Source organism: Oreochromis aureus, linkage group 13 (assembly GCF_013358895.1).
Source record: "Oreochromis aureus strain Israel breed Guangdong linkage group 13, ZZ_aureus, whole genome shotgun sequence".
NCBI lineage: Eukaryota > Metazoa > Chordata > Actinopteri > Cichliformes > Cichlidae > Oreochromis > Oreochromis aureus.
Genome location: NC_052954.1, coordinates 33,694,412 through 33,715,983, shown reverse-complemented (window position 1 = coordinate 33,715,983; position 21,572 = coordinate 33,694,412). Strand labels below are relative to the sequence as shown.

Sequence of the window (21,572 nt, the reverse complement as noted above, 5' to 3'; positions counted from 1 at the left end):
CTCCTCCTCATCATCTACACACGCTGTGACACGGGAAACCTCGTACAGGGGCGGAGTCACTGATGGTGTTTAAAGTTTAATAGTTGATGCACTTTTTTATGGACTGAGCAGATCGGATAAATGGATTTATGGATCGGATAAAGATCTGGGAAGTTTCCTGATCACTTAGTTCTCACCTTTGCCCCGTGACGCGGAGCTCCACCACGCTGGACGAAGTCGGTCTGTGAGGAAGTTCTTTGTTAATACAATCTGCATCAAAACGACTCAAAGACGAAAAAGATAAACGAGGATTTCTGATGTTTGGTGAATCTCAGGTGGGACGTGGAATTCACTGTGATAGTTATTTCACGTAATGCTGGAAATATTAAACATCAAACTCTGAAAGGATTCAGACTCAAAGACTTTTATTTTTTTAAAGGAATGTTTGCAGGAAAAAAAAGCTTACAAAGTACGAGCACGCCACTTTCTAACCGTCAAACCCCGCGATCAGTCCCACAACGAAGAAAGCACTCAAAGATACGCGCTGGTCCCCTCGTCCGGACAATAAATACATCATCACCATCGCTCCTCTGAAGTCATCGACATCTAACACCAGAAACTGGCACCGTCATCGATGCTGTGGCGCCGCTGCCTGACTCGACATTCCCGAGGAGCCGACCATCACGAATGAACTTCAAGTATCCGAAAGTCCTGAACCCGCCGGAGCGGTCACGGCCGGTACTGTCGGTACTGCGACTGTGAAGCCAGAGGGTTTCCGAAGCGCAGCGGCTCCGTCGACCCGCCAAACGCAGTTCTGTAGCTCTGAGAGGACGCCCCCCCGCCGCTGCCCACGCCCAGTCCGAACCCGACCCCCAAACCCTGTGTGCCCAGTCCCATCCCGCCACCAGGCCGCGCCAGGCCCTGATTCAGCATCCCTGTGTAAGGGGTCGACCCGTAGGAAAGTCCCAGGCCTCCGTACGGCCTGTGGGTGTGGTGTCCCAAAGTGGCGAGGACCACTGGCTGCACGTTCCTCCCCGGAGTCTCGAAAGAGAACTCTGGAGGGGGGCTGGTGGGTTTGGAAGGGGTGGAGGTCAGCGGGTCGAAGTCTCCTCCTGAGGACAAGAGCAGAGGAGGCAGCGAGGAGGTGAGGGCGGCGTAGCCCTCGGCAGCACCCAGCGGCGAGGCAGCGGGCGAGGAGGATGAGGAGGAGGAGAGGGCCCCGGTGAGGAGGGGCCGGGACCAGTCGTCTTTGAAGATCTGCACGGTCAGTGTGGAGACGAGCGGCAGCAGCCGGTTGGTGACGTGAGCCAGAACCAGCTGCTCGTTGGCGTCACGGCGGATCCGGACGTGGGCGGAGCCAGCCTGAAACACAAGAACAGAGAGAGAGAAGAGTTAACTCTTCAGTAACTGCTCATCAAAGCGATTAAATATAAACACGCTCCAGACCAGAGCAATAGATACAGATTACAGTAAGCCTGATCATGCAGTTCCTCTGATGTCCACACGGGGCTCACTCCACATACACGCCTATGTTAAAATGCCCATACGATGTCTATCGATGCCCAAATATGGTCATATCTGGCTCCAAAAACCCAAAATGAAGGTTATGTGATGGTGGCCACGCCCACATGGCCTGAAGTGTCTTCCAGAGAAGAAGAATCAAGTTTTTATAACTACCCAGTCCGTGACCCCGTTATCGGTGCGATCTCCGCAGACATGAGAGCGATCATCTGATCCGAAATCAGGCAAACAGTTCAGATCCGAACTCGGAGACGAACAAAGACGTCTCCAGTGTTACTGCAGCGCTCCTCAGCCAAACCGAGCGGCGTCACAAATCTGAAAACGTGCGCTGAAACGAAGCTCACCGGATTATTAAAAAAGCTTTCCCTGTTTGGGAATTTAATTGGACTCTAAAAACTGTTAAATTCAACCTCCCTGACCTGAAAACATTAAACACAGTTTGTCATTTCTGTTGTTGGGAATATTCAGACCTCACAAGGACAGACTCCCTCTCTCGCGCACGCACGCACGCACGCGCGCGCACACACACACACACACACACACACACACACACACACACACACAGAGCGAATCGCCCCATGGGGCAGAAGTGCAGTCAGGGGGTCAAATCAGTTTGGACAGCTGCTTTGTTAGCAGTGGGCCAACAACCAACAGTTGTGTAACTGCAGCAGCATCACAAACGACAACACGAGGGGCAGCGGCATCGACAACACGAATACAAACAATAAAAACAGCATCAGGGCGAGGTAAACACGGGCGCTGCGCCACCCAGAGGCAGGCAGAGGAACGGCGGCCTTCATCCTTCATACCAGAGAGGAGCTTTCAGCAAACACGGACCTAACACAGAAGGTTTCGCCTGTAACCATGGATACTGTGGTGATGTCATCTTTAACCCCACCGACACGAGGCTCGGCTGGAAAACACCTCCATGCCTCACAGCTCTTTTACAGGAGATCCACAACGAAGTCTAAACTCATCATGAATTCGCATATTTCAACCAAATTTAAACCTTGAAAGGCTCAAAGTACCCACCCCACCTACCCATCCCCCCACCTGAACCATCCGAACCAATGGGTGTGTTCACTGAAGTCTCGTGGGCGCTGCAGGGTGGATAAATTTGACTAAACGTTGTGTTTTGGTTTTATTAACATCAGGTGTCAGGTGATATGAAACTGTGCTAGCCTTATGTTAGCGTCTCAGTACAAAACTCCAATAGGAAAGCTGCTAATTTAAGATAATTAGCAATAAAGCAGAACTGAATGCTGACTCATGAAGTGCAGATGAACTATTTTATCCCTGTTTGAACTTTGTTGTTTTTCATTAGCGTCTGCTTCACTTTTACTTCCTCACTTTGTTTTTGGGATGTTAAAAAAAAAAACCGCAGGAAGTGGACAGGAAGTCTTCCTCGTGCGAACCTTCAGGCTCAACAGCAGCACGGTTAAATTATCCATAAATTATAATGAGCATCTGAGCCCGGCAGAGGAGCGCGCTGCAGAGGAGACAGAAAACTGTCGGTGTGTGCGCGCTCCTCTCCGTGTGCTTCCCCGAAAGCCAGCTGGGTTTGTTTGTGTCGCGGCGACAGCAACACGAACAGCGACAACAACAACGCACCCCCAAAAAACAGAGAGGGAGAGGAGGGGGGAGCCAAGTCTCCGCATGAATGACTCGTTCCTTCTTTTCGTCTCGTTGAACAAATCCCTGCAGATCATCGCTCCAATCCCACGAATGAAGGAGGAGGGAGACGGGACAAACTCAACAGGAAGAGGAAGAACCATCAGAGAGGAATTGATCAGCAGACCCTGAGAGACCTCTGACCCCGCTCACAGCGAGCCGGCTGTAAGAAACCTGATTCATTTTTTTAGAAGAGATTGGCGGCTCGGCGGCGCCCTCACTCATTTATTTACTATGAGTCCGCAGAGCTGCACTCGGGCTCAGCCCAGAATACTTCTTCCTTATCAGGCTTCACTGATTCTAACACCAGCGATCGGACGGCACGGTTAACTGGATAAGTTAATCCAGAGTTTCTCCGTCCGCCTCTGTCACTCACCAGACATCCAAAACCAACAGTCCAGAAGTGCTCGTTTCGGACCTCCAGCACCCCGTCCAGAGTCGACACCTGATTGGACACAAGAAGGTACAATTAGCCAATCATAACTAGTCAGACGACACCTCAACATCATCAGTGTAATCTTTTTCTTAAGCCTAACCTCCTGTTGAGGTTGTTGCTGTCGTTAGTCAGAAGGTTCAATAAATACTCCAATAATTTAAAGAATAATTATTATTTCACAGTTATGGGTTCTTCTCTCAGCTATTAATAGTAAAGTTTAACGTGTCAGGATGGTTTACGATGTTTGCTCGCTGGTTTTGGTCTAACGTTGACCTCATGTTGTGTCTGAAGGACTCAGAAACGGTGCTGCTGTCACCGTGGACGTGAATGAAGGAAACCTGAACAGCAGCCATGTTTAGAGGGTTAGCTCAGGACTCGTCAACTCTCTTTAATTAAAGTTCATGTTGGGAGTCCTTGATGGGCGGAGACGAACGCCATCGTGCGACAGGAAGCCGACAACGGAACCTGTGAGATGATCCGCCCACAGCAGGAGTCAATCAGTAATCTGCTACTTGGTGTTTTGGATCGACTGTGAACAAAGTTGAGATCCTGAGCTTCAGTCAAATCACAGTCGGCCCCGAGGCGTTGGGTTGTTTAGGGTGGGGTCAGCTGCAGAGGTTTGAAATTCTGAGAGTTTTTGAACAGTTTAATGGTGCAGTTTGCTGGAAACCCGATCGATACGTCAACAGTTACATTTGTGCTTGAAAATTGATCTTAAATGCCCAAAATTACAGTATTTCTACAACAATCTGGACTCATTTCAATATAAGTGATTTATTAAGCGGAGCGCCTCATGGGGAGAATTTGATTTGTGGATTTGATCCAGTTTGTTTGGATTTTAAACTCTGGTTATGAAGAATTATGGGATAAAACTAAGCAGTAAAAACACTTCCTGACGTTCAGAAATGCTGACGTTACTAACGCTGCGATGAAGCGCCGGCTCTCACCTCTCTCAGAAGCTTGTCCAGCTGGCCGATGATGTGGGAGGGCGTGGTCTGTGGACGAGAGGCGTTTAATATTCATGATCACATGGCTTCCATACCTGCGTCCTATTGTGGGGTTAAAGGTCAAACGGGAGCGCACTGTCCCGTCTCTCTCACCTGCAGCAGCACTTTGCCACTGTACACGCTCATGGGATACATGGTGCCGAAGGTCATGAGGGCGATGGCGAACGCAGACGCCGTGTCCACCGCGTTGTAGTTACTGAGCACACAGATCACGGACACGAGAGAAGAAATGGTTCAACAAACATAAAGAAGATTTTGTTAAGAAAAATGTACTTTTCCCAGTGCTTATTTTGCTTTATGCATTTAATAACTTAATAAATGAACCAAATAAATAAACGACATCGCTCAGAACCGTCACCACCACAGATAATCCAGTACTCAATATCACCCTGTAATCGATCCAATACATGCTCACAGTTCACTCTGAGGAAGACTTCAGAGTAATAAATGACAATATTCATGTTATTTGTTGATGCTGGTCGACATTTTCATCTGTGCACGTTTCAGGACGCACTCTAAGCTCAGCACCGATGAAGATAAAACAAAGGGAAGCAGGGATGGAAACACGGCATCAGCTGAACAAACTCGGGCTGGTTAAACAGATCGCGGACGAGGGTGAATGTGGGGATTTATGTCCACAGAGATTAAATTCTTACTTGATTTCGATGAGCATGTAGGTGATGCACAGGGACAGAGCTCCCGCCATGTTGATCAGGACAAAGGGGTTCATGCGAGGCAGCAGCACGCTGCTCAGGCCTGGAACGATGCCACACAAACTACACACACACACACACACACGGGGAAACAAACAGAAACAGGATTAGTGCACATGATCACCTCCACATTCTCCCACTGAACAAACAAAAACAAAAGCTCCTCCAGCGTCAATAAAGCACGACTGAAATCTGACACAGGTTATTTTCTGAGGAAGCTTCCTTTATGTACGTTTCCTACATCCTAATTTTTCCTGTTTCATATTTTTTGTGATTTATAATAACCATTTTTTAGATTTAACTCCATATTATTAAAAATAAGTCAATCAATTTTCCTGTTGACTCCTGGGGGAGCATAGGTCCGCAACAACACCACGCCAACGGACTCTGTTCTGGGCTGCTCTCTTCAGCTGGGTCCACGTCATTCCGGCGGCCTTCACTTCGCTCTCGACAGATCTTCTCCACGTCTGTCTGGGTCTCCCCACTTTCCTTTTCCCTTGTGGGTTCCGGTCCAGTGCTTGCCTTGCGACGTTGTCGAGTGGTTTTCGAAGTGTGTGGCCTATCCAGCCCAATTTTCTCTTCTTGATGTCTTGACCGACCGGGTTCTGGCTGGTTCTCTTCCACAGGTCTGTGTTTGAGATCTTCTCAGCCCATCTGATGTTGAGGATGTGTCACAAGCACTTGTTGACACGCATGTAAAGATAACTACAACTGTACTTATTATATTAAAAATAAGTACAGTTGTAGTTATCCTTACATGCGTGTTCTTTATGATTATAATGTAGTTGTTTTATGTAGTTTTAAAGTAAGGTGTCCTTAAACTTGGTGAAGACGCACCTGAAACCTCTTCGTTCAAAAGCAGAACGCCGCCGAAGCTTTTTTCTAACCTCTGCACAGACAGCATGCTAACGCTAAGCTAGCCAAGAACCCAGAGTGATGATAGAGCTGCATGCAGACCCCGGCACGGCAGCCAGAGCCTGTTTGGTTGAAGATCGTCAGGCGATCATTGTGCGTGCAACTGTCATTAAAATCAGACCAACACTCGGAGGAGCAGCAACTTCATCAGGACGGATGGCATGGACGGATGGGTGACAGTCACCTCCCCGTGGCACGAGCTCATTGGTCGTTCAGCGAGCGAATTAAAAAAAAAACTAAACATGATGTATGATGCGTCCCGGAGGCGTCCTGGTCAGATGAATCAGGAGTAGCAGATGTATTAATCCATTAATCACTCAGCCCTCAGCATTAATAACTCCACGTCTCACCAGCTGCTCAGGTTTTGCGATGCAGAAGAAAAATTTCTGCTGAAGTTAAAATATTTGCTTGGATTTGCTTCTGTTCACGCTTGCGCCGGTTGGCTTCGCTGCACAAAATCAGACCATGCAAAAAGTGCTCAATAGGTGTGAACGCACCTGAGGGGTTCTCGACTTACTGATGATGACCTCACAGGGTTAACAGGACACCTCATTGGCTCATCGCAGACACAGCAACAGGTTCAACTTGTTTAATAAAAAGTCAAATTCTCACACCTCTCTGACTCTGTGTGCTCTCAAATCTTTCTGGCGTCAAACAGGTAACAGGTGCGCAAAGGTACGAATTTAAACTGACTTGATAGTTTCGCAGCGCTGTTTGGAAACATCATCTGGAATTCCTGAAACCCAGCAGCGTCACTGGAGGCAGAGCGCTGAATCCTCCCGTGTTTATATTTGTCTTCAGGTTTAGGCCTTTAACCCGATCACACCATCATAATGGACTTTAGGGGGATTTGAACTGGACCTGATGGGATCATTCTTGTTTTGTTTCATGTTATGTTAGTTTAAGCTCCGATCGAGCTCCCGCACATCCTGCCTGAGCATCGCCGAGCCAAAAAACTCCCTCTGAGTTCATGCCAATGGCAGCAAGCGGTTTAATGTGGGAGGAGCCAACGGGAACGCTGATCTAAACGATCCCGGGAGTTAAGCGCTAAGAACCTGCTCCAAGAAGCAGCGATCCCGACTCCCTGATAATCAGAAGGTAAAATATACTTTATCCCACAGTACAAACGAAAACCCTGATAAATGATAATAATACAGTAAAATATCAAAAAGAATTTAAAATGGTTTATTAAATAGAGTAAAATGTATCAGATAACAGCAAATATATTAATATTCATACAGATACATGTTCATTATCTTAACTCCTGGTTGGATAATAATAAAGAAGAAGTAATAAACACATATCATAAAAGTGTGTGATGAAAGTCGACCACCTGCAGGAACAGTTCGACCCCTCGACCTTTATTGTTCCTCTCAGCTGAGGTCAAAGGTCACACTATCGTAAAAAACAGCACCTGTGGAGCTGCGGAAAGTTTCAGTTTCTTGCTCAAAGGCACTTCAGCGGGAAACGATGCATCTGACAGGACCTAATGTGATGTGACAGCGTGACGTGATGCAACACGGCGTGACACACGAAGACGCGGTGGCGGGATGGTGTCCCGATGGAGCGTCACGTGTCGCGGTTCAGAGACAGCGGCGTGGCGCCGGATGTTCAGCCTGAGAAGACTCGACTGAACGAGGTCAGAGAGGACGCCCATCCTGTGGACGGACTTTAAAAAGGCTCGCCGTCGTTTTATAACCAGCTAAAGAGAAACGTTCGCATCAGGACACGCTGCCAAAAATCCTCCTCTATAGAAGTGAAATATCCTGTAATCTTCAGACAATAACTCGTATGAAAGCAAAAAAAAAAAAAAAGAAGGATGGCAGTGGATTAAACAAACGTGCCGTATGGATGCTGAGCAGCTGTGTTTCTTGGCTGTTTTCTCTCAGCTGTGACAGAAGAAAATGACATCCTCCGTCCTAATCCTGCCCCAAAACCTAAAAGAGCACCGCTGTGGAGGGCCCAACGGCGAAAATTCATAAGATGAAATGCAGCAAAAATCCCCGTGTATGTACTTTATGCATATGTACTATTCTCTAAAACCAGGTTCTCCAAATACAGGAGGTCATAGGTCACTTAAATGTGACATCTGAATGACATTTGTTACCCAGGATCACCGACACCATGGTGTCTCTCAGTTAATTTAAAAACACATTTTCCATCATTAAATCTGAAGATTATGCTTTTATTGTTTTGGTTGAGCAGCTGCACAGAACTGTGCAGATGTGCCTAATAAATTGACATCTTTGTGCCCCTGAAACACCAAACCGGTGTCGAGCTGGGCTGACAAGCCCCGCCCCACCCAGCGCTACAGATTCCCGGGTAAACGAAGGCGTCTCTGGGCGGTTTGACCTCGCGCCCCCGGTGAGACTGAATATGTCACACGGCCGCACTCTGCCGCCGCTGCCTGTATCATTAGATGATGGTTAGAAAGAACGCAGCGACACGCATGTCAACACGTAATTAACATCAAACGTGTCATTCAGAGAGGCATGTGCTCGCCGCAGGCGGAGCTGGAGGAGCAGACGGGGGGGGGGGCATCACATGTTTAGCAGCAACAACAGAAATGCACGTGCTCCTCCTTCAATGTCTTCAAGGTCAGCTGACGGCATCATCAGATCCTGCGGCGGCTGCTCGGACGGTGAATAAAGGAGGGACGGGCGGGACCGCGGTGATGGTAGCGGGATACTCGAGCACATGTTGTGATTCACCGGAGGACGCTCCGCGTTCGTATCTGAGCCACGGCGAGGAAACCTGAGTGGTGAGTCACGACACGGGAGCTGCCGGGTTCCCCTCGCCAGGCTTAGGAGGCGCTTTTATGTCCCCGCAGGACCTTTGAGGCGTGCAGAAAATAAGGTTTAGGTGTCTTCCTCCTCCTCCTCCTCATCATCATCATCGTCACTGCTCGTAGCTTAAAGATTGTAAAGATTCATCAGAATCATTTAATTAAAGCAAAAATGGATGTTTAAAGAGTTTTTCCTTTAATTTACGTAAAACTGAGGCACAGACGATAAAACAACATGATCATCACGGCTGATGTTGTTACTGAAGAAAAGCCTCCTCTGGGCTCCTTAATCTGAGATTCAGTTTGAAACTGAGTCTGTAAACTGTGAGACTCCTTCTCTTTAGTGTTGGACTGGAAAGAGCAAAAGACAAAAAGGAGGCGAGACTCAGAGTGTCGAGGATGAGCCTGACAATCCCAGCGATCCCATAATCCCCGCTGATGCATTGATATAATTTGACATGTGACCTTGTGTGTGCTCATCCAGAGCGGATGCAGGATTTAAGCAAAGTCACAAACAAACGCTTGGTACCCCGTGGCGCTCTGCCGGCTCCACAACGAACCCGATAACGAGAAGACAAACGGCCAAGCTGCGATCGGTTTGCTCGATAACCTGTGGAAAACTCCAGTTTAGGTAAGGGGCGGAGCCTGGACACAGCGCTGCAGGAGGCAGGATCACGACTACTCGATCACTGCGAACTCTCCAGAATGAAGCGCCGTCCGAACCATGCAGCGATCTGCTCAGGGGACCAATCACATTTCAGGGGGGCGGTTGCAGCCAATCACATTTAAAGTTGCTGCTGGTTGAAGTTGCTCACGCCCAGTGGAGCTGGACCGTTCATTTGAAACGATGATAACATGGTAGGTATAAATGTACGCGAGCTAGCGTTTTCACTGATACCATCTGAGGAACACCTGCACATGACACCTCATTAACCACTGAGTACACCTGGGATAATCCTCTAAAGCCCGTCCACGTTTAAACCAATTAACTTGTTGCGTAAACTTTGCGGCCGGTCACTAGTGGACGTTCACTTTGCTGGTTGCATAGAAAACTCTTTAATGCTTTTACTACCTCGTGCATCCATCAGCAGCATCCATCAGCAGCATCCATCAGCAGCATCCTTCACTCACACTGAGAGAAGCTCGATGCAGGTTTGACTCTCTGTCAGAGCTTCTGATGGAGCTGCAGGGAATTACGATCGACACGTACGGACATGTTTCATTTCTACGCTGCAGTTTATTTATAAATAATGTCTTTCTCGTGGCTCTGCTTTTAGCATCCCAGCGTAGTTCCAGAAAACATCTGCAGTTCTTCAGCAGGAAAAACTCCAGATCAACATAATTTAAGACAAACTGGTTTCAAGTCTCAGCTTCCCACCACAAATATCAGGTGTGCAGATATTCAGCTCCCTGCAGCCTCACTGGAGTTCACAGTGAGCTCTGATGGACCCACACAGGAAGGAGTCTGTACTCTAAAAAAATAACACGTCTATCACATCGTCACTACTGGTTGATTAATTTTGCAGATTTTGTCGCTGCATCGCTGCTCGTCTCTTCCTCGAATAGGAAACAATAATTTACATCCAGCCTGTGAGCACATAAAGGCATCAGGACGGGTAAAATTCATGCAAGGTGAAGTGTTATTGGAACCAGTGTGACTGCCCCCTGCTGGCTGTCAGAAACACTTCTCTGTTTGCGACACGTCTCAGATTCAGGAGCTACGGCCCGACGGCTCCTGAGGGAAACGTCCGCTTTTCGAGCCGCTAAAAGCTTCTCCGTGTTCAGCAGCGAGCGTCTGACTGAGCCGTGTCTGTTTGCTGCTGAGCAGGTACTCCTCTGTGGCTTTTTAAAGCTTCTCCTCTGAACACAGACGCCTGCTGCGAGTGAAAACAACGCTACGGGCAACCGCTCTCGCGCTGTCACAATATTTTCACATCGTCATTAGCAAAAAATGTCAGTTTAAAAAAAGAGAGAGAAGAAGACGCTTAGTGATACAGCAAGTGTCCTGAAAAATCAAAGACAAGCTCGATCAGAAAAGCGAAATACTAAACTCCGCCCACAGCAAAGACTACATACAATAACCTGAAATATGACACAACACAGCAGCTCAATGTAAACATCACATGGTCTACAAAGGTAAACAGTTAAATATGTGTAAAGACTTCAGCTTATACAGAGGTTCAGTGATGAACATCTGCAGTCACACATCTGTCTGCTGCCCAGGTGTTTGGTGGCTAATCTAAACTCAAGCTCATTGTGACATCACTGCTCTAGTCCAATCATCTTTGTGCTGGCCTTCTCCAGGCCAATGAGCCTTCATAAAAGCTTTCAATGGATTTAGATGGAAAAAAGAAAATAAAGAGAAAATTAAATTACCAACTGAGTTAAGCTGAAGGATTTCTAAATGTCTGACCACAGTCAGCCTCCACAGACAGAAAGAGACGGAGACGTGGGACTCCGTGACCTCCGTGGCACAGCCTCCATCAGCCAATCACATCTAGTTCCTGTGATCAAGAAGTCGACTCCATCAGAGGTCAACCATTCATCATGTTATCAAGGTGATGCAGAGACTAGTCTCCGCCCACCTGAGAGCACAGGTAGAACCTCCCTTGACCCTGGGAGGTTTGCATGCAGACTGGGGGTGGCTGATGCAGTCCTCTGCATGCACGGTTAGAAACGCCTCCTCTGGTTCCTCCACCTTCGACACTTTGAGGTCAGAAACACTCTGGATGTGTTAGTGATGTTCAGCAGGAGGTTTCTGTGAGGAATCATCTGCTTCTGCAGTGACAGGAGCAGAGAGATGGCGAGGGGACGGCTACACGGCTGACGTCTGGGACAGGATGTCAGGGAGGTGGAGGAGTGCGCGTACCTGGGCGTCCACATTGATAACGGGCTGAGCTGCAAGACCAGAGCAGAGGCTGGATCCGAGAAGGATCCGAGCAGGCTCTGCTTCCTGGGGAAGCATCACAGTGGATTTATGCAGGAAGCTGGGGGAGCAGCACCGAGCTGCAGGCTCCAGCAGACGGGATAAACTGATCAGGAAATCGGGCTCTGGGATTGGAGGTCACCAAGAAACAGTGATCCATCACGGATAATCCCGACCACCTCCTGCTCTAACACACAGGAGCTGCCTCGAGCGCAGATGCAGGAAGACACATCTGCCAGATGTTATTGTGACTCTTCATCATGTCTGCTGTAACAAACAAACTCCACAAATCCAGGAATAATAAAGAATTTCTCATCTCTGCATGCAAACATGGACGGATGTGTTGTATTATGTGGATGTATGTTTTCACATGTGCTATAAATAAAGTTATCATTTAAAAAAACTGAAGACAGTGCAGCGATGCTTGGAAGTAACGGGACGAGCAGGATCAGGCTTGTAAATCCAAATCTGCACGTTTTTTACTTCCTCTGTCTCTCTCCTCCCCGGTGGCAACTTACACACACACACACACACACACGCACACAACACACACAGCTCAGGCTTCTGGCTGGTGAGGCTGACCGAGCAGCAGGCTTTATATAACCCAGTTGGCCCTCAGACCATGCTGGGGTTAAGTGGGGACAGGCTGTGATAACACACACACAGTAACACACACTAACACACACACAGCATCTCTGTGTGTGTCTCTCCCACACACAGTCAAAGAGTGGAAACTAGGCTGGGACGTCCTGTTCACTTCTGCCCTCTCAGCCAATCACAGCGCAGTTCTGTTGCACAACTCTCCAGGCTGTCACCCTGAGTAACCCGCGCCGACTGAGCCGCTGACTCTCAGCGTGTGTGTGTGTACGTACGTGTGTACGCGTACGTGTGTGTGCATACATGTGTGTGCACGTGTGTGTGCGTACATGTGTGTGCGCGTACGTGTGTGTACGTACACACATCGTATATTTCACCCACTTCGGATGCCGGAGCGATGCAGCAGCATGGAATATTTATCACAGGAGCAGCAGAGGCTTCAGAGCCGGGCGACAGGTTGCACACAGGAAGTTGCACTTTGGTGTTTCATCAGATGCGACGACACAATTATTAAACACCGATTAAAGCTTCATGTTTTAATAGCATAACTTGACATAAGGAAGCTGAATTCTGGGAAGCATTTCAAATTTCTGATTCCATGTTTCTATTTTTGGACTTGACTGCAGCAGCTTTGCACGATTCACTGTTAAAAATAATCAATGTTTACCTCACCTGCTCGATAAGAAGCCCCGCCCACATATAAAGCACATCGTGCATCACCTGACTGCCACCTAGTGGACAGTCCTGGCTACACTCTTGTTTATTTCCCGCCTCTCACATGTCCGTAAAGAGCATCCTTTGTTCTCATTGGCAGTCACTGGGTTTGGACTGATTTCATCAGCCAGCAACGACTCGCCAACCACTCGGGGAACACAAACTTTTCCTGGAGACGTGTGGCTGTCAGAGGGTCATCGACCAGTCTGTGCGTCTGGGTCACTGACGCCTTATTTCGCCTTCATTTGCTGAATGTCACTTCCTGTGTTACACCCCCCTGAGGTCATCAGCCATTGTCCAACTCTAAATTCTCCCTCAGCTCTAAAAATCAAACACTGCGGTGCCGCTGAGACTCAAAACGTCCAAATTCCTCCAGTTCAAACGGAAGGATCAGTGTGGCTGTTGCCCCGAGTTGGTCATGAGTTTTTAGAAACAGGCTGAGAGCGACGGGTGCAGAGGTTTGATGATGCTGCAGAAGAGTCGCTCACGCCTGTTGTTGCTGACGTCTCGTTCTCCTAAACCAACCATCGATCGGCCACAGAAAGACTTGCGGTTACGATAATATTCACTGAACTGACGCTGCGTCAGTGGCGTAGCTTCGGAGGCTTTTCCTTCCTGACCAAAGAAAACGTCTGCAGTTCTTCTGGGCGGGAAATCCTCGGGATCAACAGAATTTAAGACAAACTCTGCTCTGGTGCAAAGTCTCAGCTTCCAACCACAAATATCAGGTGACCAGAAACTGTCAGCGGGTGGATATTCAGCCCCCTGCTGCCTCGCCTCTGCAGTGAAGAAAGAAACTGATCTAACAGCTGTTTCTGAGAAGACAAATCAATGAGGGCAACCTTTGACCCCAGAGAACATACACCTGGGCACACACAGGGTGTAACATACAGGATGGATGTGTGTGTGTGCGTGTGTGTGTGTGTGTGTGTGTGTAAGCAGATCTGCTGAGTGTAAACAGTGTGAGGAAGCGATGAGACGTCCTTACCTTCGACTTAAATCTGCCACATGCTCCTGAAGCCAACTGCTGCTAGCCGCTGAGGAGAGAGAAAGATCAGTTTAACACATCAACAAAACCCATTGGCAGCCTCTCTGAGGGCCCGAGGGTGGAGCGGTGCACGTGCACGATGAGCCTGGACTAGCGTCCCATTTAAAACCAAAGGAAGGTCAAACTGTTTTTTTTTAAACTGAGTCGACCTTCTTCTTCTTTTTTTTTTTTTTGCTTTTCTGTTTTGGAGAAAGCGGTTTCTGCCCTTCGAGCCGTTCACGATGTTAATCCTCGCCCTGAATACAAACGTGATTGGTCGGATCAGCAACACTGATCACAGACCCTCAGGTGCCCTCTCACCTGTGCCATATTAATCTTACAGTTCTCATTGGATAAGAGCATGAACGGTGCTGGAAGGTAATGCATTACATTTACTTGAATACTATGGTGCCATCTGCTTCTGCTCCAGTGTATTCTGGAAATACATCAAATACTCAACTTTGTACTTTATACTTTTACAAGGGTATTATTTTAACTAATATTGTAAGTATAAGATGCTATATTATTAAAGTTCATAACGGTCATAAGATACTTGGGCAGAGAGTCCAGAAGGAACAAAGGAGCATGCCGATGTTTTCTTATATTGGTGTGCTCCCCACACACGTATGACCGCAGCTGTAGGACTATGTGCTGTTCTGACTGTTATAAATAAAACTGTTTCCTGTTTCTCCTCCTGCAACTTTTTACTGCAGGCTTTGATTTTATCGTTGAACACAGCCGAGCTATGAGATTTACCGCTGCAGGTACTCAGTGCTCAAAGTGACGATTAAAAAGAGCTCAGCTGACAGAGATGAGTCGGGTTTAAGAACAAAATGATAGAAAACCATACTGGATCTGAGTCAGCTGTAGAGGAAGCAGGTGTGACAGACACCGCCCAGCCTCCGTCATGACCCGGGTCCTTCAGCGTTACAGGTAAGTTTCAGACACGGCGATGCTTGTTGTGGAGGAACGGAGAAGCTCGAGACGGAGAGCGGAGGACACGTTTCTGTCTCTGTGCTGCATGAAATATTAAGTTCCAGCTGTTTCACTTCACAGCTGCCTCCGTCAGCTCCGTCCTATAGATCTGACACTGGCAGACTCCCGCTCACCCAAACCTGCAAAACTGTACATCACAGTTACCAGATTACTTCTTCTTCTTTTTTGGTTGTTGGGTGGGCGGGGGTGGGGGGAATCTGATTACAGTGTTTAAAGGTAGAGGAGGGCGTAGCCGCCTCCATGATGAGGGATAAAAATACCTCCCACTCGTCTTTAAAAAAAGATAAGCGCTCTCGCTTGGCTGCGCCGTCCCACCTTTAATGTTTGAAGACGCCGTGAGGCCCGAAGGCTCGGCGTCGGGTCAAAGGCCCTTCACATCCCATCCTGCTCAACCCCCGAGTGTGTGTGTGTGTGTGTGTGAGGGAGAGTGTGTGTGCTCTGTTTGTTTTGCTAGCAGGGTGAGTCAGTCTAAACAAACATTTTAATGGAGTGACTTATTTATGATCCGTGTGCACGAGGACGCCGCGCAGCGTGTGTGTGTGTGTGTGTGTTGGCATGTCTTTCTGCTCGCATGGCCCCCTGGCACACTACATTACCACTGTCTGGAACATGGTTGCGTAATGCACTTTTAGTCTCGCTCCATCAGAGATGGCGTGTGTGTGTGTGTGTGCGTGCGTGTGTGTGTGTGTGTAATGAGTGAGAGATTGTGTGCTTCAGCAAAGTTAAGTGCCCGTGTGTGTTTGTGTGCGAGCGTGTGCAGCTTCATCCCCCTCCTGTTCCAAAATGTCAGATGTTAAGTGATGTTGAGACTGCTCCGAACGCAAGAACAGACAGAACAGACACACACACACACACACACACACACACACACACACACACACACACACACACACACACACACACACACTCTGACCTCATTCATCGGTAGACTGTTCATGCAGTGAGTCAGCCGGAGAGGAGAGGAGACGACGGGAACACATGAGAGGAGAGGAGAGGAGAGGAGAGGAGGAGAGGATCTGTCGGTCTCCTTCCATCTTTTTATTTCTCCCTGATAACGGTTTTGATTTTTAAGGAGAAATGATGGAAAAAAGGAGGCTGGAGTGAAGGAATGAAGGGAGCAAAGAAGGCTCTAAGCTGTATGGCTTGTGGTTGGTTGTTTATGGACCTTTCAGAATCCTCCTCCCTGCACAGGTGTTCACCTGGTTGCCCAGGTATATTCTGAGGTTTATTTTTACTTTTTCATCCATCAGATTTTTAAAGTTCAGTTACTGCTATGAAGCTCAGGTGGATTTCAGCCCCAACATTAGTCCTTTTTCTGCTCTGGAGAATTTTAATTCCAGTTATTATAGGCAGGGTGGAGTGGGTGGAGACGAGTGTCAGGGGTGAGCTGTGACAGAAAGAGAGCAGGAAGACTGAAAGAGAAGATTTAAAGATGGCACTGGGAGCTGCTGTGATGGTTTGGAGACGGTGGAGCCGAGCTGATGTTCACTGGGAGCGAGCAGGACCATCAACTCCACAGAAGTCTGTATCCTGGGTGGGTGGACGGCCAGTCGACTCCTGGTGCTTTTAAATGTTCTTAAAAGGGACCTAAGGAAACCTTCAGGAGTTCAGCTGTTGGCTGGTTTAAAGCTTCAAATCTAAAGACATTCAAATTCACTCTAGTTTGTAAAAGGCTCTGAATCCATTAGGTTTGGGTTGAACTGGGTCCGTAATTCATATGTGCTTCAAAACGATGCCCCAAAATCTTTAGATATCACGTCTCACGGAAATCTTAGTGTTGGGTTCAGAATACAATAGCAACCGCATACACACATTCTCGTTTTGCTATCTTAGTGAGGACATCTAATTGAAAAGTAAATGCCTAACCCTGACACTAAAACCACATTTTGAGTCTCAAAAATGCCTTCAAACTTGTGGGGACCTGGACTTTGGTCCCCACAAAGATATGAATGCACACACACACACACACACACACACACACACACACACACACACACACACACACACACACACACACACACAGCAGGGGAGGACATGCACTGGTTTAACTGCGAGGAAGAGGCAGGACGTACCTTCTGAGACGTAGGCGAATGGTTTGTTCCTGACTGACAGTAAAGTCAGCAGGTTGAAGAAGAGAGCGACGAAGGTCCCGACCAGCAGACGCCCGCTGCAGACAGAGAGAAACACGTTCAACATGTTATCCGGACACGGTTAGGTCTGGAAACGTTTCCACAGGAACACGGGGTTCACATGTAGACGACAGATCTGAATCAAAGGATCGGACTCTGATCGCCTTAATTCAAGGGGCCAAACACAAATATTGCTTTAAAAGTTTATGACTGCAGTTGCTTTTATACATTTTCAGATGAAGAAGTTGAAAAAAGTCCATGAAATAAATCTGAGATACACTTTTTGTATTTTAAATAAACATGTTAAAGGAATGACGGTAGATTGTGGATGGGATTAAGATGCTGGGATGGCCAGCAACCACGGCTAGGTCTCAAGGCTTTAACTTATATTTGCTTTTTCTTTCTGTTTAAATGGAATAATTTGTGCCGGCAACCTCAGGTGTGCCCTCTTCTTTATATATTGCGTTCACTGAGATTTTCGTATTTTTTAGCTGCGGCTCTTTGAGCATCGAGCTCTGATCAGCGTGGATGGATTTCCATCGATCTGAGTCGGATTGAGGAGCTGATGAACGGCGTGCTGCACAGAGCTGTAGAGGTTATGAAGAAAGGTGAACGCTGTGAACTCCAATAAAAGTCTTTGAAACATTTGAAATTCCTATGATTGGTCACGAGGTTATTGTACTTATCTAAAACTAAAAACTTAAGCTTGACCTTTAAAAAACTGAAACCTCGAGGCTTTCACTTACTAAACAAACACTGAAACAGTAAAGTGGAGGAAACAGACTGCACACTTGAGCCCCCACGTGGCCACGCCCTCGCCCTCCGAGACCTTCTCCAGCGATTGGGCCCTCAGATCATCTGATCAGGGTCCAGATCGACCATGCTTTCAAGGCTGTAACTCCTAAAGTGGGACGCAGTAAACTCACGTTTACAGGGTCACTTTTCCTTCATCTGTCATCACTGATCTTATTCAGCTACAGCCATGGATGCTGGGATATGTACGCCTCTTTAATGGGTGTTTATCCGATCTGAAGCACTGCTCTAAAACATGCTGTACACATAAAGTTAAAACTTTTAGAGTTTGTCAAAGCAAACCAACAATTTTAAGGTTTGAAACATTTTAACAAGTGAAATCTAAAAAAAGACGTAGTCAGCAAGCTAAACGGCTGAAGTACAGATTAACGTTTTTAATTAACATCCTTGCAATAAGAGCCTGTAAATAGATGCTAAGTAAACCATGTTAATGAGACTAAATAAACAAACAAACACAGAGTTTGAGGACACATTAACATCTGCGAGCTCGACGGCTGTTCGAGTGATTAAAATTTAACACTTAATGTTTTTAAGGCTTTGTCTTTGTGTCCCCAGAAGAAGTCGAGTGACTGTGCAGTATGAGCACAGATTTACACACACACACACACACACACACGCACACACACACGCACACACACCAATACACTAATCACACGGGACAATCCATTTAAGAGCCTAAAAATTTGGTCCAAACAATCAGCGGGAGGCGAAGCGCTGCCCGACGGTGAGCCAGAATAACTGGATGATAACCTCCTCCTCCTCCTCCCTTTATAAAAAGGAGATTAAAGAGAGAGAGAGTGTGTGTGAATGTCTCTCACTCGGCAGACACCTTTCATGCCATCCAATCACATCTAGTCAGAGAGGAGCAAGAGAGAGCGGAGTGGGGGGGTAATCTCGTCACAAGAGACAGGTTTAAAGCTCGCTGTTTTAGTTTATAAAAGCCGTCGCTAATCTGCTTTAGAACCGAGAGATGGACAAAGATGGAGAGGGGACGAGCGAGAGAGGAGAAATTATATTGTAGAAATCAATAATCATGATTGTTTTGGTCAGATTTTAAAATAACTCTCGGGGACTCAGGGTTGCCTGGTAGGGAGTTTAGGGGAGTTCACAGTATAAAAAGTGGGACGCAGTTTCTGAATCGTGAAGCCGATACTGCCTTAAACCTGCATTCTATTTAATATCCACCAGGGGGCAACAGGCGCGGGAAGAAAAAGACTTCCAGTCCTGCTGAAGTCTATGAGAAAACTGTCAAAATCAACAACCTGTAGCGATGACTGGAAAAATAACGATTGGTGAGTTGTTTTTAAACGTGACGTTGAGACAAGCGATGGAGGCGACCACCAATCAGAGTGAAGGGTATGATTGACTTATTCAGAGTGGTAAACGTATCAGAGGATGCTGAAGTACCAACTGCCAGATACAAAACAATGCATGAAACTAAAGTTATCGAAGAATCACTTTGGATGAACGCGGGACATCAGCGCGAGGTGTTTCTGACCTGGAAGGCCAGCCTGAACCCTCCACCATGAGAAGTATGCTGTGTCACGTGGGGGTAACAAGAAGCTTGGGCAGCATCAGGTTATCCCTCAAGTTCCTGGTCTAACCCGGGGTCTCCTTTTGGTTGGGAACTCCGAAGGGAGGCGTCCTGACATCCCGGAGACGACCTCGGCTGACCACTTTCATCTGAGTTCACGACCGTTAGCGACTCAGCTCTCTTTACCGCGATGGTTTGGTACAGCGCTCGCATCACTGGGACCAATCTGGAGTCGGCGTCTCACTCCATCTTCCTATCACCGGTGAACAAAATCGCAGTTTTTCTAAAGTCCTCTCGCTCGTCACTTCTGGTTCTAAAAGACCAAGATGGCGCCTGTGAGACTTCTCAGCTCACAGCTTCAGAACACGGCGTCTGCGTCCATCATTCTGCTGTCTGTGCTGAAGAGACTCGCACTAGTGTACCGTCGAGAAACTGAAATATCAACCAGTGACTTCCCATTCAGACGCAAACTGAGCTAAACTTAGACTTTGATGTTTGGCTGCGTCGTCGCCTCAAAGGTTCAGTAAAACCGCCACGCTCCACCTTCCCAATGCTCAAATCTCGACTCTGATTCCCTTGATGTTTATTTCAGACTTTACAAGAAATCTGAAAAACATACAGAAAACTCTGACACCGGGAAAACGCCCGGTAGGTATGGAAAACATAACCGATACCACCGAGGAAGGAAGTCCCAGCAGTCGAAGCATGGACAGATTTCACTGGTCTGCTTTGGTTGGTGGATTGGTCAGTGAAGGAGGCGAGGGTTCGACGTGCTGCTGTGGACAAACACGATCCTCCGACTCCAATCCCGCCGTGTTTGTGGGCCTGTCTGACCCAGTTTGTTTGGGATGTTCTGTTCTGACAACAGCTGGCAGGCTCTGTGTGTGTTTTTACACACGCACACACACACACACACACACACGGGGGTATCATGCTGTGTCTGTTTATTTGACAATGTCACATGGGAATTGTGTGTGTGTGTGTGTGTGTGTGTGTGTGTGTGTGTGTGTGTGTGTGTGCAGGGGTAATACTTACGTATGGACCTCAGGCTGCTCCATGAAGCGCTCCACACTAACAAAACAGAAACAAACACCGTCAACAACAGCGGCCAGGTGGGACTACACTGTGTGTGTGTGTGTGTGTGTGTGTGTGTGTGTGTGTGTGTGTGTGTGTGTGTATGTGAGAGCTAGAGGCAGAGTGATCGAGACAAATGAAATGAATGAAAGGAGACAAGGGGTGAACAAACAGAGAGAAAACAGGAAATACATTAACACACATGCACGCACACGCATGCATGACATGGTTCCATCTGGCTCCGCCCCCTGTGCTGCTGCCCTACTGAGCCATTCATCATGTGCACAGATCCCCCCCAACATGCACGCTCACACACACACACACACACACACATGAAGCTCTGTGTGTGTGTGTGTGTGTGTGTGTGTGTGTGTGTGTGTGTGTGCTGCCTCGCTCATAGAGAGGAGCAGAAAGGAAGAAAATCACAGACCTTTAAATTAAAATGCTGTTTAGCAGCAGCATGAAAAACGTGAACGTCCACCAGCAGCACACAGGAAGATTTAACCCTCGAGTGCATGGCCTGGTGCACAGTCACCAAACATGAGTGTATCAGATGAAATGGTCACGACTTTTAACCTATTCGTTTGGGTTTCTACTCGTAACTGAAAATCCTCCAAAGAGACCCATGTTTCCTCACTTCCTTTCCTAAACCACCTCAACCTGACGGAGCTGCCTCGCTCCACGCTGCCTTCAGAGCTCCTCCTGTCTGAGCTCCTCGCTGTACCTCGAAAGACA

At 47.6% G+C, this 21,572-nt stretch overlaps 1 protein-coding gene across 1 annotated transcript in view; it reads right to left on the bottom strand.

Moving 5' to 3' along the window:
- Nucleotides 1-387: 387 nt before the first annotated feature.
- Nucleotides 388-21,572, bottom strand: part of slc30a6 (solute carrier family 30 member 6) — a 58,495-nt gene continuing 37,310 nt past the window's right edge. Inside the window, exons 8-15 of the mRNA XM_031759244.2 lie at nucleotides 20,799-20,834; nucleotides 17,360-17,454; nucleotides 14,253-14,301; nucleotides 5,271-5,390; nucleotides 4,708-4,810; nucleotides 4,555-4,602; nucleotides 3,548-3,616; nucleotides 388-1,341 (exon numbers count right to left, since the gene is read on the bottom strand). Of these exons, the coding sequence (XP_031615104.1) occupies nucleotides 709-1,341; nucleotides 3,548-3,616; nucleotides 4,555-4,602; nucleotides 4,708-4,810; nucleotides 5,271-5,390; nucleotides 14,253-14,301; nucleotides 17,360-17,454; nucleotides 20,799-20,834 (1,153 nt within the window). The 3' untranslated portion in view covers nucleotides 388-708. The remainder of the gene's footprint in view (nucleotides 1,342-3,547; nucleotides 3,617-4,554; nucleotides 4,603-4,707; nucleotides 4,811-5,270; nucleotides 5,391-14,252; nucleotides 14,302-17,359; nucleotides 17,455-20,798; nucleotides 20,835-21,572) is intronic.